Source organism: Mytilus trossulus, chromosome 4 (assembly GCF_036588685.1).
Source record: "Mytilus trossulus isolate FHL-02 chromosome 4, PNRI_Mtr1.1.1.hap1, whole genome shotgun sequence".
Taxonomy (NCBI): domain Eukaryota; kingdom Metazoa; phylum Mollusca; class Bivalvia; order Mytilida; family Mytilidae; genus Mytilus; species Mytilus trossulus.
The window spans coordinates 78,025,691-78,044,714 of record NC_086376.1 but is presented as its reverse complement, the minus strand read 5'-3'; the positions used below and the strand labels follow the sequence as shown (position 1 = coordinate 78,044,714).

Here is a 19,024-nt window from a genome sequence, read left to right as displayed (position 1 = left end):
TAGATTTAGAATTGCAATGCTAATTAAAAATGTAACTAATAAATAATTTTATTAAAATCCTTTACTAATTAACCATCACTCATTTTTACCATTCATTGCAATTTTAGTACCTCAATTACAACAGAACAATGATTGTAAGTATACTCAAATCTAACTTGAAATTATACATACTTATCGGCAGTTGACTTGGACAAATACATATTCAAATATGGTCATGTGATGAAATCAGACATGGTTATTCAATTTATTCTTTTTTTTTTATACCTGGCATGGTGTATTTTCATGATTTTATGAAAATTGAAACTCTGCTTTAAACTGCTTATGATTGACAATTTCAAGTTACATTCAGCTTTGGCCCATCTATTTGTTATTTGCCAAGATAGTTTTACATTTAACTGCATGTTTTATGTTTTAGTTTATACCTGTAGTTAGTTAGATAGTTATAACATCAGATTATTTGTGTTTGTAGAATAATTTGAATAAACCTAATTGCATGCAGATTATTAGGCTCAAGTAGGATATAGGGACAAATAGTTCCGGTTAAAAATTATATATTCATACGCTAAAAAAAATAGAAAATCATACACACAAAGATACTTAATGTATTGAAATAATGTTAAAGTTGTTCCTTTTAGTGAGGTCGGCAGTCGGCACTTATTTGAGAGTAAATGTTCCCTAAAAATTACGGTCGGCAGTCAGCACTTATTAGAGAGTAATTGTTCCCTAAAAATTACGATCGACAGTAGGCACTTATTAATAAAAGTTTACTAAAATACTAAGGTCGGCAGTCGGCACTTATTAGTGAGAAAATGTTCCCTAAAAAGTAAGGTCGGCAGTCGGCACTTATTTATCTATGTATGCTTAAAAGTAAGGTAGGCAGGTCGGCACTTATTCGTCTATGTATGCTTAAAAGTAAGGTCAGCAGTCAGCACTTATTCATCTATGTTTTCTTAAAAGTAAGGTTGGCAGTCGGCACTTATTAATCTATGTTTGCTAACAAGTAAGGTCGGCAGTCGTCAATAAGTGCCGAACTGCCGACCTGCCAACCATTAAATATAAATATTGTATACTAAATTTTAATAAGTGCCGACCTGCTGACCATTAAATATACATATTGTATACTAAATTTTAATAAGTGCCGACCTGCCAACCTGCCGACCATTAAATATAAATATTGTATACTAAATTTTAATAAGTGCCAACCAATATCTATAACACTAAGTTTTTCACAGTCATAAAAAAGATCCAAAATGTCCTACTTTAATGAACTATTTAATCATCATTCATTTCGATTTACTCAGTAATACCGATTTACTCATTAAATATTCCTTCCGCTGGATCTATGTACCCTTATACACTACTTGAACCGATTATTATGACTCACTTGAAACACAATTTTCATTTATTGAAAAATGTTCATTTATTATTTTGCTACCATATTTCAATAGATTTACCTACTTCTGAATTAAGGGAGTTCGCTTCTCAGTTTCAAAGTAATTAACTTTTCAAAACACTAGTTTTATATAGATAGGGGGTAATAAAGGAATCCATAGAGCAAAAAAATATATAGGTCGCAGTGCTTGTTTTCGAGATATATGCCATTGAAATTTTGGCGGGAAAATATTTTCTCTTGACTTTTCATAGATTTACTATTGACAAGTTGAAGTTCTCTAAAACTGTTAAAAAGTAATTAAAATTTTATAAGACTTTTATAGATTGCTTATCATTATACATGATACAGATTTATAAAAAGAAAAATGTGGGTCACCAGGCAAATTTTTTCTAGGCATTCCAATGGATAGAACCAGAGGATTCCGAAAATCTGTCAAAAAATCCAAAACATGACAAGCCAGCTTCCTTAAATAACTACTGACACTAAAATACAGAATAGTATATCATGTATACAATGATATATGGCAATGAGGTTATTTTTTTATACAAAAAAATATATAAATGGAAAGAAGGAAACCAATTGCATGGCTGCTTTAAGTTTTGCCCCAAAACAATATCCAATAAAAATTAAGAGTTTTATTTTGTTTATGTGAGTGATTGGTTAGTAATGTTTCCGCATCGAACTGCTTGGTTAGGTCTTATCAGAAACACTGTGATTAATAACAGTAATGCAATCCTATTTTTGTTTGTTTTTTGGATGTGGTGAAGTTAAACAAGTAACATGCAGTTTCTCCCTATATATCTATAACTTTTTTGTATATTTAGATACAGCTAGCATGCATATATGGCTAGTAGAAAGTTGTGCTTTGAAAAATAAGATTCAGTTTTAACCCTTCTTGCTTTCATAGTTCCACTAAAACATTAAGCATACATGTATGGTGTCAACACAATTCAGAAAGAGAATACTACAAGAGTTTGATGTTGTGCTTTTGATTTGTTTTTGTCTTGTATACCAGTAAATATTACCTTCTTCTGATCCTGTACAAAACCTCCTTTTTCATATATTATATAAATCTATTCATATTTCTAGCTAGTTATATACAGTTATGATTTCTTGTTTTCATCATTGTTTTGTTAAAAAGTACAAAAACTGTCAAACAATGTGATGAGATATATATTTTATATATTTTTATTCATTGCACAGCAGTGAATGGGGATATAGCAATAAGTTTTATGAATTATGCATGCTATGGTCATGAATATGGAGATGATTTCATGTGAGAAAAAAAACACCAATAATTGATAGGGTTTTCCAGCCATATACTTTATAAAAAACAATATCTTTTTCTGTGAAATATATATTGACTGAATTTTATATTTTAAATCTTACATATATTTCATAACATTATAAATTAATTAATGAAGATTTGAAATTAAACATAGTTTATGGCAAATAATGAAATTGATTGTAGATATATATATAAAAGTAAACATTTTTTTTCAGCTGCTGTACGAAAAAGATCAAGGTCTATCTCACCTGAAGATGATGAAGTGAGAAAGCCTAGACCTCTATCAATGCCAAATGTTGCTTCTCCATTATCATTTGAAATTTATGGTGAGTCTATAAACTGTAAGGACAAAAAGTGAGCTTTTCCTTATCGTTTGAAATTTATGGTGAGTCTATATACTGTAAGGACGAAAGCTGAGCTATTTCTTGTTAGTTAATGAATAATGCATGCTCTTTGGCCAAGATTTTTAATTTGTTGGTTTATGGATCCGCCGACCAGATTTTGCAGATTTGCAGAATAAAAATAAGATTATTTTTTTTTATGAAATGAAATGCATTAACCACTAATGGAATTGATAATACTTAATCTGGTGTGAAAACTAAAACTTCCAATTTACGTATCTAAAAATAGACAAATCAATCATAACTGACCTTGAAATGTCATTTGCGCAAATAATTTTTCAGAACTAAACCTGTGTTTAAAACCCATTACCCATTAAGTTAGTTTCCTGTATTTGTCATCATTCCCTAAGATAGAAACATGGAAAATGAACCAGGGTTGGCAAAAACCCGGGTTTTATGAGAAATACTGGGAAAACCCGGGTTTTACTGGGTTTTAGTGGGTAATACTGGGCAATACTGGGTAATATAAAATACTTGTCTGAATTTTATAGAGGATTCAGTGATCAAACACAAAGGAGTATGTTCGATTAGGTCCTAAAATGGGCCCCTTTTTTAGCGTTAATTTCAAATTCGGATTTATTGACCAATATCACGATAAGTTATAGCTAATACATTGACTAGATAGGATATAAGCCATTTTGTTGAAAATTTTACGTTTCTGCGTTCATTATGACGTCACATGTCTTATTTGAATATTAAGCTTGTTGACGCCTGTGCTCTATGTTTCCTGGTCCTTTATTTGGTTGAAATCCAGCTTATTTTGTCAATTTTTTCCAAAATCCCTTATCTTGACCTTTTTGGGATGTAAAAATGAACGTGTTAGAATTAAACGTTGACAAAAACAGCTCTGTTCAACTTTCTCATATGTCTGTAAGGCAACTTAAAGCAATTATTGTCTTGTTACCATGAATTTTATAATTGGGGCCAAATATGGCACTTATCAGCTTACTCCTTTTATACATTTAAGATATATATAACCTTTTTTGTTTGTCTGGATTGGTAAAACTGTAAATCATAAAGCAAAAAACTTTTTTTCAAATAAATATAACTCCTATTAAGAATTAACAATTACATGTAAGAAAAATTACATTTAAATAATGTACATATGTACTGTCACTAATTAGTAAGTAATTATTCTGATTAGAATGCAGATTTGTTTATGTAACAATAATCAGTTCTTTCAATTTTATAAGTGTTGATGGCATGACCCCTTAGGGTGTTTATTTAGCAATATGACAAATGTATGAATATATAACATTTAAATTAACAATTCACTTAAACATTGCAATATTTTTTTTTTCAAAGTATGGATTATTGAAACAATGCTTGGTATTTAACAAGGTTTCCTTAAATGTGCAAATCTTGTATTCCGGCTACATAGAAGGGAATGAAATTGAATTTTTTCATTCTTTTAGAAATGACTGTCAATGGTTATCTGTATAAAAGTGTATATAAGCTGTAATACTATGAAACTACACCAAGACTTTACTATTTAATATTGAAATAAGCTTAAAAAATCATATTGCCCAGTAATGCCCAGTATTCCTCATTTCTGGGAGTATTGCCCAGCCCGGGAAAACCCAGGTTTTCCCATCCGGGAATTCCCGGGCGGGTAATACTTTGCCAACCCTGAAATGAACTTATCCAACAGTGGAAGACGTCTGACAAGTTGGAGAAATTTATTTAAAAAAAGCCTTTGGAATTTTCTTCAGACTTGTGTCATTGACAATAATTTTTTTTTTACTCCATTTGGATATAAAAAATCCGGAAATACATGACAACTGATGAACCCGATTTCCTTTTTCCAGTTGACGAGTCTATTACGTTTTTTCTTTTCTTTTTTTTTATCAGTTTTCGTGTTTGAATGGAGATATAGCAATAAGTTTTATGAATTATGCATGCTATGGTCAGTATGGAGATGATTTCATGTGATCATTATGACCAAGTTTCCTGAAAATTAGTAAGAGCTACGTTTGTGAAATGACGATTTAATTTCTTCTTTGTCCATGGACACAAACCCTCCTTTTTCACAGAAAATTATTTGACAATGTCATGTGATGTTTATGGCAGCTATAAGCAATAACATTTCATCTAACTAATATATAATAAATGATGATCAAATAGCAAACGAAACATATTGTTAGAAAGGTGAAATATACATTTTTTTGCATATTTTTCTGTTTTGAGATTTTTTGCAAATTTTTTTTTTCGACCGACCAACCCGACTTTTTCATAAAGAGAAAATCAGTAAACCAACAAATTATAAAACCCTGGCCTTTACAACATTTTGTTCTGTTGTCAAAATTCAGCTATTGCAGAAAATTAAAAAAAAATCACAAACTGATCCGAATAGACACCTATATGTCACCTCATTGCCACAAATGTGAGACATAAATCCTACATTCTGTCGTCGTCTTCCGCGTTGTCCGGATCCTTGTTCACAAATATTCACTCTGTGGTTAAAAATTTTAAAATGGTAATAACTTTCTTAAATTATTCTAGTTTTTTTCAGCCAGGAAACATTACATTCACTCTGTAGTTAAAGTTTTTAAAATTTTAATAACTTTCTTATATACTATCCTGGATTTGCACCAAACTTGGACAGAAGCTTTTTTATGATTAAAAGCTAGTATCTAGAAGGAAATTGGGTTAAAATTTGTAACTGTTTATCAATAAGTTACCAAAGATAGTATTGAGGGGAATATTTTTATTATTTTTTTTCTTCATTTTTGTTGAACCTGAGATAAACAGCAAAAGTAGGCGAGACACTGGGTTCAGTGGAACCCGTGCCAATATTTTCAAATGAAGAATTTCAAAATGAGGGTTTAAATTATTGCAATTATAATTCTGTCACATATTTTGCAATAACATTACTATTGATTCTGAATTAACGGTAGGCATCTTGTCAGTATCAATGAACTCAGATAAGAGTGTCATACATCAGACCAAATTGAAATTCAATCCACAAGAAAAAAAAAGAAAAGTCAACCACCTACATGAGTTTGTCATATGAGCTGTCAATTTATGGTCTTCTTTTATTATTTTTTTTCTCTACATACCTTTTAATAATAGTTTTATTTTCTTTTTAGATGCTGCCAGCAATCAAGAGGAGCCACCATTAGAAGTGGAAATGTCACTTCAAGCAGGAGGGTATGATGATCAGCCAGGGAGATCACAACGTTCAAGACAACCAGCAAAGTTCAACCCTATAGACCATCCTATTGACCCACCCTCCTATAGTGAGGCTTTGAAAATAAATGGAGCACGTGAGTTACCACAATCACTTCCAGTTTACGGACGTCTATGGCAGAAGAGCAGACAGTGGAGTAGGGAGGCAGGGAACCATGATCCACATGAACCTAAAGTTCCTACTTCAGAGGACACTATTGAACCTAATTCAGCCTCAGCATCGTTTACTTCTGGAAGACCACTTCCACCTATAGCTAAAAGTGACAGCATAGATGGACTTTCTGTAAGTGATTATGACATGATCAATAAACATAATATCTCTTTCAAAATGACCAGTCTTCAATTTTGGTTTTCCAGAGTTACAGATCTTTTGAAAATGAAAAATGTATACTTATAGACTGTCGTTGAACATTCAACGAGATTGATTTTCTTCGCTTGAGCCTGTACAGTGAAAGTGAGAAAAGCAATCGAGTTGAGATGACCAATGATAATCTTTTTATGCCCCACCAACGATAGTAGAGGGGCATTATGTTTTTTGGTATGTGGCTCCGTTCGTTCGTCCGCAGGTTAAAGTTTTTGGTCAAGGTAGTTTTTGATGAAGCTGAAGTCCAATCAACTAGAAACTTAGTACACTTGTTGCTTATGATATAATGTTTCTAATTTTAAAGCCATATTAGACTTTTGACCCCAATTTCATGGTCAACTGAACATAGAAAATGAAAATGGGAGTTTCAGGTTAAAGTTTTTGGTCAAGGTAGTTTTTGATGAAGCTGAAGTCCAATCAACTTGAAACTTAGTACACTTGCTGCTTATGATATGGTCTTTCTAATTTTAAAGCCAAATTAGACTTTTGACCCAATTTTACGGTCCATGGAACATGGAGAATGATAGTGCCAGTGGGGCATCCGTGTACTTTGGACACATTCTTGTTATTGCTATTTTACCTATGACAACCTTGTCAATTTCATGCCAATTTCATTAGCAATATCACATGCTCCCTTAATTTCTAGGGGTAATTTTCATATCACTCGACTCCGCTGAGAAAGGAAAATTTCAGTCAGTAAAATCAAAGGAAAACTTTGTAAAATAGCAATAAATTGCTTTCTTTCATGATAATTTATTATACCCCTGCTTTAAAAAAGGTGGAGTATACTGTTTTACCTCTGTCTGTCCTTCCGTCAGTATGTCGGTCCCATTTTATATTTTTTCGTCGCATTTTTCTCAGGAACTACAATGCAAGGATTTCTGAAATTTGGTTTCAGGGTTTATCTAAGTCAGCTATACCATGTGATGCGTTTTCAGATTGATCACTTGACAACTTCCTGCTCACCGAACAAATGTATGATTTTACACATGATAGCCAAGTTGAAAATTTTTGTCACATTTTTCTCAGGAACTACAATACAAGGATTTCTGAAATTTGGTTTCAGGATTTATATAAGTCAGCTTTACTGTGTGATGCGTTTTCAGATTCATCACGCGACAACTTCCTGTTTACCGAACACTTGCATATTTTTACACTATTTATATTATCCACTTGCGGCGGGGGTATCATCAGTGAGCAGTAGCTGGCAGTTTCACTTAATTGTTCTGCATACAAATGACCATCTGAAAAAAACCACATTAATAGAAGAAAAAATCTTTTTTTAGTAGAAATTTATACAAAAAGTATTTGGAGTTATGGAACTTTGCCCAATGTAAAAATATGGTTTTGTCTACATTTCATATGTCTTGACTTTATTTTGTTATTCCTTGTCAAACTATCATTTTTGGAGACATAAAGATTACAATCCGGCAGTGGCAGCAGTGTTTACAACTTGTACTAATGTTTATAATTGAGAGATTGGCAGACCTGGATATTTCATACCTTATACACAGATATCCTATATAGCTAGGTTACAAAGTGTCTGTCTGTACTATGTCTGTTGTTCTTACAACTGTTTTTATGGTTCAAAGACTATTTGAAAAAGAAAAAAAAATTGTCATGTGAAAATTTCACTAAATGATTAAACTAATAACTATATTTGGTATATGGGTTCCTTTAAAAAAATCTTTATATCTGTCATGCATGTTCATCTGACCTTGACCTCATCTAATGGATTAGTGATCAATGTTAAGTTTTCTTGGTTTAGTCTATTTCTTTAGGTTACTTTAAGCAATAGAGTCTTCTTATTTTCAAGCATGAATGATTACAAGGTAAGCATGTCTGTCTGGCAGGATTCATCTGACCTTGGCACCACATTTTCATGGTTCATTGGTTGATATTATGTTTCATGATTTGGTCTGTTACTTATTTACCCTAAGCAATAGGTCAACCATATTTGTGTATATGGAATGATTGTAAGGTGTACATGTCTGTTTGGCTTGGTTTAACAAACCTTGACCTCATTTTCATCATAGTTTACATGATACATATACATGATATACTTGGAGCATATCTTTATTGTTAGGGTTATCAACACAAAAATCAATCATGGTAGGTAAAGCAGACTATTTCCAATTTGCCATAGGATAATAATTGAGCCAAACAATTGCTCACAGTATATTTTGGTTCTTTGGTCTTTATTATGCCTAACCAACAATAGTAGATAGGCATTATGTTTTCTGGTCTGTGGGTCTGTTCATCTGAGCGTCTGTTCATCGCCTCGGTCTGTCCCGCTTCAGTTTAAAGTTTTTTGTCAAGGTAGTTTTTGAAGTTGATGTCCAATCAAGTTGTAACTAAGTACACATATTCCCTATGATATGACCTTTCTTATTTTATTGACAAGAGTTTTGAGTCAGCTTTTGACCCCAATTTCACAGTCCTCTGGACATAGAAAATGAAAGTGCTAGTGAAGTATCCATGTTTTATGGACACATTCTTGTTAAATATGTTTTTTAATTTTTAAGCAAAAGTTTTTTGTGAGTATTTGTTTTTTAAATAATGTGGATTAGTTTGGTTATTTTGATAATAACTATTGTTTGTGGTTGTATCCATGCTTACCTTCACAGTTTGAGTTGCCATACGTATCACTTTACTTTATAATTATTGTGTGTTCATAAGAAATATTAATCACTAAAACTTTAATCTTTTGGGGCGTGACAGTAACATAATTTAGGTATTTGTAACTCTTAAATAAAAATGTCTACTTGCCATTTCTCTAGCTCAAGAAACAAACAAAAAATAGTACATTGTTAGTATTGAAAGCATCTTTATGTTCAATCTAAATGACAATTTTGATAGCTTTTGAATAACAAATTCTAGGAACAAGTTGAGAAATATAATGTTTCAATGAAATACAAAAAAGCAAATCAGAAAGAGAAAATTTTGTTTTTAGACTGACATGACTGAACAGTATTGGTATTTACTTTTATTTTATGAAAGTTAAACAAAATGAGTTCATCATCATGATTTGGTTTTTTATACGACCGCAAATTTTGAAAAAAATTTCGTTGTATATTGCTATCACGTTGGCGTCGTCGTCTGCGTTGTCGTCGTCGTCCGAATACTTTTAGTTTTCGCACTCTAACTTTAGTAAAAGTGAATAGAAATCTATGAAATTTTAACACAAGGTATATGACCATAAAAGGAAGGTTGGTATTGATTTTGGGAGTTTTGGTCCCAACATTTTAGGAAATAGGGGCCAAAAAGGGCCCAAATAAGCATTTTCTTGGTTTTCGCACTATAACTTTAGTTTAAGTTAATAGAAATCTATGAAATTTTGACACAAGGTTTATGACCACAAAAGAAAGGTTGGGATTGATTTTGGGAGTTTTGTCTTCAACAGTTAAGGAATTAGGGGCCAAAAAAGGGCCCAAATAAGCATTATTCTTGGTTTTCGCACAATAACTTTAGTTTAAGTAAATAGAAATCAATGAAATTTAAACACAATGTTTATGACCACAAAAGGAAGATTGGTATTTATATGGGGAGTTTAGGTCCCAACAGTTTAGGAATTAGGGACCAAAAAGGGACCCAAATAAGCATTTTTCTTGGTTTTCGCAACATAACGTTGATAGAAATCTATGAAATTTAAACACAAGGTTTATGACCATTAAAGGAAGGTTGGTATTGATTTTGGGAGTTTTGGTCCCAACAGTTTAGGAAAAAGGGGCCCAAAGGGTCCAAAATTTAACTTTGTTTGATTTCATCAAAATTGAATAATTGGGGTTCTTTGATATGCCGAATCTAACTGTGTATGTAGATTCTTAACTTTTGGTAATGTTTTCAAATTGGTCTACATTAAGGTTCAAAGGGTCCAAAATTAAACTTAGTTTGATTTTGACAAAAAATGAATCGGTTGGGTTCTTTGATATGTTGAATCTAAAAATGTACTTAGATTCTTGATTATTGGCCCAGTTTTCAAGTTGGTCCAAATCTGGGTCATCAAAAATTGAATAAATGGGGTTCTTTGATATGCCAAATCTAACTGTGTATGTAGATTCTTCATTTTTGGTCCCGTTTTCAAATTGGCCTACATTAAGGTCTAAAGGGTCCATAATTAAACTAAGTTTGATTTTAACAAAAATTAAATTCTTGGGCCTCTTTGATATGCTGAATCTAAACATGTACTTAGATTTTTTATTATGGGCCCAGTTTTCAAGTTGGTCCAAATCAGGATCTAAAATTATTATATTAAGTATTGTGCAATAGCAAGTCTTTTCAATTGCACAGTATTGTGCAATGGCAAGAAATATCTAATTTCACAATATTGTGAAATAGCAAATTTTTTTTTTAATTAGAGTTATTTTTCTTTGTCCAGAATAGTAAGCAAGAAATATCTTATTGCAAGAATTTTTTTTAATTGGAGTTATCTTTCTTTGTCCAGAATCAACTTAAATCTTTGTTATATACAATATACAATGTATATTCACTTTTTACTACCAACTGATAAATTTAAATAATCTTTACCATTCAGTGATAACAAGCAGTTTTTTTTTACATCTTAATATTTTATGATGTATTTAAATGAGTAGTTATTGTTGCAAACTCCATTAGAAAATTTTAATTGTCAGTGAGATTAGTTTTGGAATAAGGGAAAGGGGGATGTGATTAAAAAATTGAGTTCAATTTTTCTCATTTGAAATTTCATAAATAAAAAGAAAATTTCTTCAAACATTTTTTTGAGAGGATTAATATTCAACAGCATAGTGAATTGCTCTAAGAGAAAACAAAAATTTTAAGTTCATTAGAACACATTCATTCTGTGACAGAAACCTATGCTGTGTCAACTATTTAATCACAATCCAAATTTAGAGCTGAATCCAGCTTGAATGTTGTGTCCATACTTGTCACAACTGTTCAGGGTTCAACCTCTGCGGTCATATAAAGCTACGCCCTGCGGAGCATCTGGTTTTATTATTTAAGAGTTCATACATGTCATAATGAGTTTTTATTATCTCTGTCAAGCAAAATGAAAATAGCATCTGTAATAAATCACAGTCTGAGTTTATAGAAAGTCTAAGTCTAAGTGCACACAACAGCAGTTTGTCTTCATAGCACATATTTTGTTTGAAGTGTTTTATGTTTAATGTATGAATATCAATCTAATGTTCATTTCTTCAAAACCTTTAAATTATGTTAAATGTAGGAAAGAGCAGTTTGTTATTGCTAGATGAGGTATGGATCATACTCGAAATAAAAGTTTTACATGACTATCTACTAAAATATGAAGTTCAGCCACAATGTATATAATGTGATTACAAGTATGCTATGGAATAAGTATAAATAATTGTATTGACTTTGCCTTTATTTGTAGAAAGCATTTTATTGTCAAAAGCTCTGGAGTTAATTTAGACACTTTTAAAAATCAGTTGATATCTGGAGTTGTTTAGAGTCCTTACATCTGTCAAAAATTCCTAAACCCTGACTACGTCCTATAGGTTGAGATAATAAAATGTTATAGGAGTGATTGGACCATACCTTGTGTTGTCAAATACTAACACACTAAATTAGATTTCTACCTAAAGCCTCTGACTTTTATAGGAAGTCATGGAACGTTACCCGACACATTATTTTTTATCTGGGCTTAAACTTTGGCAGAGAAAGCAGGATATTTGAAAACTTCAGTTTGACCATGTGACTTGTACATGTATGAAAGTTGAAGCAACTGTAATCACAACATCCTATAAAGCTGGGGGGCATTTTAGAGAGGAAGAAATGTTTACCAACGAGGCTCACATTAAAACTTTCATTGGAATCATTATATGACAAAATGTTCTATTTCAGAAAGAGACAAGGTTTACAGATATGGATACTATCCCAGAAAGACAACATTCATACAGAGCTGGTGAGTTTGAAATGTAGTTGAGTTCATTCCTTTGATATCAAGATTTATCTAACTTTCCCATGGTTTGGTAACTAGTCAACATTCTTATGGCAGTATAAATGTACATGAGTTATTTCCCTTGTCATCCAGGTAACTTTTCTAAGGTTTGTTTACCAGTCACCATGTTTGTAAGCATTGATGATTACTTTCTGTTCCTCTTGGTAACTCTGTTAAGGTTTGGTTTCCAGTTACCATACTTACATTTTTGTACACATATTTGTCAAACAAAGTCTTACATTCTATTCCTGTGCGTTTTGTGGGTAATTCTTGTTAGAACTGATTTCTTGTCATGCTTGTAAGCAATAGATTTGATAATATTTCAATTTTTGCTAAATTATCAAATTTTTCCTTGCAATTGCAAGTATCACATCAGAACACATAAAGCTATTCAAATGAAAATTGCTCTTTCGTGATTCACTTTGAGACATCTCTCCATATATATTCCAGAAATATGAAAAGAAAGGGTTAAAATCAGAGTGATATAACTCTGAATCACTAGCAATTTCAATTAACATCCACAAGATTTGTATGGTTTATGTTACGCTTATTTTGCTGCAAGATCACAAAGTCTTCAGCAACATTATCAAAAATATTTCAAATTCACTTATATTGAGCACATCATGCACATCCTATTTAGACTGCATGTTTTCAGTAAATTAGATGTTAATTCTTCTTGCACCAACTGTTATTGATATCTTTTTCAAAGTAAACTATTTTCTTATCTGATATTATTACTGTTGTCATAGCAACATCAAACTGGATTCTTCAACCACACCCATCTGTAACAGAAGAAGAAGGTAAGACACACTTGTAATCAAAAGTGCAAACAATTACCTACAGATGACGAGCTTCAGCTAAATGATGGCCTTAATGCTTATATAGAACATACATTTTCCCAACTTAAAGCTGACTTAAGGGCATACGATTCAGTTACAGGGGAGGTAATGATGTTGCTAACTTAAAATGTTATTTTCATGACGTCGAACTGTGACACATTGGGAAATGATTCATATTCTTGACCATTTGATAAATATAACTTATTTCTGAACAAAAACTGCATAAATTTTTAGAATACTTATATACTACAGAAATTACAAATTATTTAACAAAAAACAATTTGTGTTTATCTTTTAAAACCAAAAAGTTCTGTCTTTCTTGCAAAAGCGAAAATACGGCCATAAATCTGAATTTTGAGCAATTATACAAAAATTTCGACCTCATTTAACTCAAAAAGTAGCACATGAAGGTATATTTTAAATTACATATTTGATTTAGTAAGGTAAAAAATAGCCTACATGCAAATTTTCATCAACTTGTAAATACAGGATAAAAACTGTATCGTATGCCCTTAACCCATTCCATAGCTTTACACTTACAGTAATAGATTTTTATTCAAGCCCAATTTTAAAGTTGGTTCAAATCCGGCTCCAAAATTTCAACAAAACTGAATATATGGGTTTCTTTGATGTAAACTATGTATTTAGATTTTGGACTTTGGGCCCGTTATCTAATTGGGCTGCAAAATTAAACTTGCTTTGTTTGATTTCATCAAAAATCCATAGTGAGGTTTCTTTGATATGTTGAACCATGTACATGTACTTTGATTTGGGATGTTAGACCAATATATGTAAATGTTCAATTTCTAATTTGTAAGTTTTTAGACCACATTCATTCTTGTGTCAGAAACCTATGCTGTGTCAAATATTTTATCACAATCCAAATTCATAGCTGTATTGCACAATTAATTGACAAGAATTGTCAGTTTTCCTATAGAAGGCAGGTTGTTTTCTCCGGGCACCCCTGCTTCCTCCACCAATCAAAACTAGCCGCCAAGAAAAAGCCTAAATGCGGTGCTTAAAAGTGGCGTTAACACAATCAAATAAAAGAAATTGTAAATAGATTCATATTTAAAAAAGATACAAAATGAATTCTATTTTTAGAAAAGATGTTTCTTTTTAATTTAGTTTGGAATTTATTGTAAATAGTTGGATATTTTGAAACGGTGGAAAGGTAAGTTTTATAGATTTTTAAAAACCAAATTTTTTTGGGGTAAAATTCATGTGAAATTAACATCATGACTAACAATTTATTACCGTTATGCTAAATTATATTATTATAAATTAAAGTCATAATAAGAACTAATAATCATAACAGACATTGCATTGACATAATTCAAAACACAGCCCATCAGCATTGACAGTAAACATGATAATGAATCAAATTATCAGTCTTTAATTGGCACTCACACCACATCTTCCTATATCTATTTGATTGAAACATTCATTTTAATATTACAAAACATCATCTTACAATTTAACAGTAGGCATTATAATGAAGTACAAATCAGTTTACTTGTAGAAGGTAGGAGACTACATCTGTGATATTTATAAGATCTATCTGGCCTTGCTAGTATCTATCTGTAGTCTAGTGTTTAGAACTTGCGTCAGGTTGATTGACAGGTACCTCCTGCAGCATACTTCACTACAGTGCATTCTGTGAAGGTCTGTTTCTTCTGTAGAAATTCAATTAGGCTGAACGTGTTTTGGCTTGGCGTTTTGCACTTTTTTCTTATTTTGTTGTGTCATCCTTCTAGGTGATTGGTTGTACAGGGTCCTTCTATCTGGAAGTGGTTCTTTAAGAATCTGGGGGCCTTTAACCCAAAAATCTGTCACATAGTGTGTAAAAACTGAGTGTCCTGGATGTTGTCAATGTTTTCCAATACTGTGAGCCAAACATCTTCAAGCGAGTTGTAGGCCTGCTACTCTAGATCTTGTAACTAGTTGAGTCAAGTCATCGTTCTTCTAGTAGTAGGTTTGAATTCTGCATTTCTGTACATTTCTCCATATACATTGGGTTAATTTGAAGAAACAACCCTGTTTCCCCTGAGAAACCTGTACGTGCTACATTCTAGTTGGCTGTCTCATTATTGAAAAAAAAACTGTCAGGTTTGAGTTGAAGTTGGTGCTGTTCTGGCCTCACGGTTTTAAAACATTAGAGCTTGATTTTTGTACTCAGACTCGAAAATCAACCAATCAAATTGCTGGATTTCATGTTTGGAGCATGATTTTTGTGCTCCAAGCACTGAGCAAAGTTTAATGCCTGGTATGTGTTCTATGTGGCTGAGGAAACATATATAAACAGTCTTGATCTTCCCTGGTAGTAAGCCAAATACAAGTGGATACCTGGATCAATCAACCATAGCATGGATGATGTCAACTGGTGAAATAGAGTCAGACAAGAGTAGAAGGTCCCATCACAGTCACTGACTTATTATTTTTAATTAACTTTAAATAGTAATTTTTGGTTATATATAATGATTAGAAAATATCTAATGGTATTATGCAACAAGAAAATATCAAATGGTGTAAAATAAACTTCTGTGTTTGATTAGATTATTTTTTTCGCAAGAAAATAAGTACATGCATAACAGAATCCTTATTTTATTATTTAAACATTTCACAAATGTATTTTACAAATTAATGTAATTACATGTAGGTAAATTACTTTTATTAAAAAAATTTTTTTTAAATAATATTGTCAAATAAAGACATTATTTTTTTTTTAAAAGTTAACAGGTGAATTACAGGTACACATAATCAGAACAATTTAGAAACAAACTTTAATTACAAAAAATCCCTCAATGTTTATAAGGCATGTCATTAAAAGTAGAAGAAACAGGATGTCACTAGATAATACACCTTTGGCTGTTCTTAATGTTTATTACAAATAGGTTATCATAATGAAGGTTACTCCAGATGTTTTCAATGATGGCAGTATATGTGGTAGGATTTTTGTTGCTGTTCAATCTAACTCATGTTTCTGTTTTATGCAAGACAAAGATAGGTGTTACTATTCTGACATACAACAAAATGCTATTATTTCTGTTGGGTGAAAATGCGGTAGAAATCTTTTCCTGAAATGGTCCACATAGATTGTAGAAAGCCAAATGATATGGAAGTTAGACCCCATGAATAATCTTAGAAAGGAAAGTGATTGGTTTTGATATATGTATGGACAAGGTATAGACATTTTATTTTAAATCATTACTCATGATAAGGTCACTTAGAAATGATGGTGAGCCCTATCATTTATTATGTTCATTGAATTTCTTGATTAACTCTGAATGAATGAACATCACTTGATACCTGCAACATATAAACCTATTAGCCAGTGGATGTTTACAGCACCTCTATAAAAGCATACAAAGCAAACCTTTGATCATCTTGCTTGCTATGTGCTTTTTTGGATGTTTGTCAACAAAAGGTAGGTAGTTTGTTTCAGTCTGTTTACTTTATACCTGAATATATACTTTAACTTCATTTCATGTCAATTTTATTGTCTAATCAAGTCCCAGTATCTATAGAACAGACTGAAACTCCACCTACCTATATTGTTTGCAAACATTGGAGCAAACATAGCAAGCAAGTTGATCAAAGTTGAGGAGCTGTAACAGCCATCATTTGTTTATAGAAATGGTTTATTTTGCTTTATTTCAGCAACAACAAGAACTGAGTTTGATGTGGAAGAAGGAGGAAGAGACGAAGAAAGGAAGAGATTGTGAGTTATACACACAATCATAAACGTTGTAAATTGCATTTCTCTGAATAATTAACTTGCATGTACACAAAATTCCAGTACATGGTTATAATCAAATAACCATGATAATAAAATACATCTTTTTTGCAAATTTTACCAGATAACTGTAAATCAACTTATTTTGACAGATATTTGTTTTTCATTTTATTAAGACTTTCTAGTAGATTTCACATCAATTTAATGTATCATGATTTCCCAATTTTCTTATTGTATTTACATACGGGCTGACGAAAGATTTACCTATATTTATTGTCCGATATAAATGTATATATTTATACCCCCGCTTTAAAAAAGGGGGGGTATACTGTTTTACCTCTGTCTGTCCCTCCGTCAGTCAGTCCGTCCATCCCATGAATATTTTTCGTTGCATTTTTCTCAGGAACTACAATACAAGGATTTCTGAAATTTGGTTTCAGGGTTTATCTAAGTCAGCTATACCCTGTGATGCGTTTTCAGATTAATCACTCGACAACTTCCTGTTTACCGAACACTTGCATATTTTTTCACTATTAATATTATCCACTTGCGGCGGGGTATCATCAGTGAGCAGTAGCTCGCAGTTTCACTTGTTTATACAAACAATAGTGAGTTCAGTTGTATTTTGTTTCTTTAATATTTAAAAGAAATAACTGAAAGACACTACTTCATCCATATCACCAGTTAGGTCAAGGGATTGAGTTTTAAGGGATAGACAGAGAAAACAAATACAAAGAAAGCAAACACAAACAAAGAGAGAAAATGATTTAAGACAGACAACATAATTGCAATAGAATCAAAATAGAAAACACCAAAAAAATAAAACAGAAGACCACAAAAAAGTCATGATTTAGCAACATGATCCGGATCCTGACCAGTCAAAAACTGAGAATTACTCAGGTGATCCATATTAAGAGGAAAGGATAAGGTGTCAGCAAGTGGGACATATACGAGTTGATCTGTGACACAGATATTTTATAACAGTCAATCACATCATAATGGTGTTCTAAAAACTGTGGAAGGGATTATATTAGCTTTATAAACAATCAGAACTCATGTTTCAATAGCTTTATTCTAAACATCAACCCAGAATGTACTCAAATTTGACATAAAATTGAATAATATTGTACAGTAGTTTTCGTTTTTTGTTAAAATAAAATTTGAATAAAAAAGCACAATGATGAGAAAGTTGACCACAAAAAACATCAGTATCGACCCTAATATAGGTGATTGACATGATGTGTGAAATGTGTTTTTGATATAAGAATTTTACTACCATTAAGTTTTGTAATCTATTTTTGACTCTATCTTTTGACTTCCTTCTTAGCATGTGTATTCACCACAGGCACTTGTCTCAAAAAAAAAATTTCCTATATACCTTAATATAACACAAGGTACTTAACTAAATTTTTTGAAAAATGACACCCAGTCCCGAATTCACGTTATTTTTTTATTTCTCGGTTGTCAAACCTACTTAAAGTTAATATGCCGTAAATCCAAATTGATTTATCTACACAATGGTATATGACACGACTATCATTGTTGTCGGGATCATTGGTAGCAGGCCTCAGAAGTCGGTCAACGGGATGTTTTTTGCATTCGTCTCAATTTTTGGCAACACCCAGCCCGCAGTGATTGAATTATTATAAAAAAAATATTAAAATAAAAACTGTTAGCTTCCCTCTGACTATGAATTATTACCTTTATTGTAAATTCTTTACAGATTATGTGAAACAAACCCAAATAACTTTGTTATGAAACACACGTGTACACAACGACACTAATGTAGAGTTATAAATTGACCAAAATTTCCCACATTTATTTTTAGCCAGACGATTGACCAATGAGAAACCAGTATAAAATTACATGCGGA

At 31.8% G+C, this 19,024-nt stretch overlaps 1 protein-coding gene across 3 annotated transcripts in view; it reads left to right on the top strand.

Moving 5' to 3' along the window:
• Positions 1-19,024, top strand: part of LOC134716039 (uncharacterized) — a 41,577-nt gene that overhangs the window by 4,903 nt on the left and 17,650 nt on the right. Inside the window, exons 4-9 of one of the 3 annotated variants that reach the window (XM_063578721.1) lie at positions 108-134; positions 2,897-3,007; positions 6,172-6,554; positions 12,480-12,540; positions 13,326-13,376; positions 17,076-17,136. In XM_063578721.1, coding sequence (XP_063434791.1) covers positions 108-134; positions 2,897-3,007; positions 6,172-6,554; positions 12,480-12,540; positions 13,326-13,376; positions 17,076-17,136 — 694 coding nt within the window. The remainder of the gene's footprint in view (positions 1-107; positions 135-2,896; positions 3,008-6,171; positions 6,555-12,479; positions 12,541-13,325; positions 13,377-17,075; positions 17,137-19,024) is intronic. The other 2 variants (XM_063578723.1, XM_063578724.1) reach the window with 2 other exon arrangements.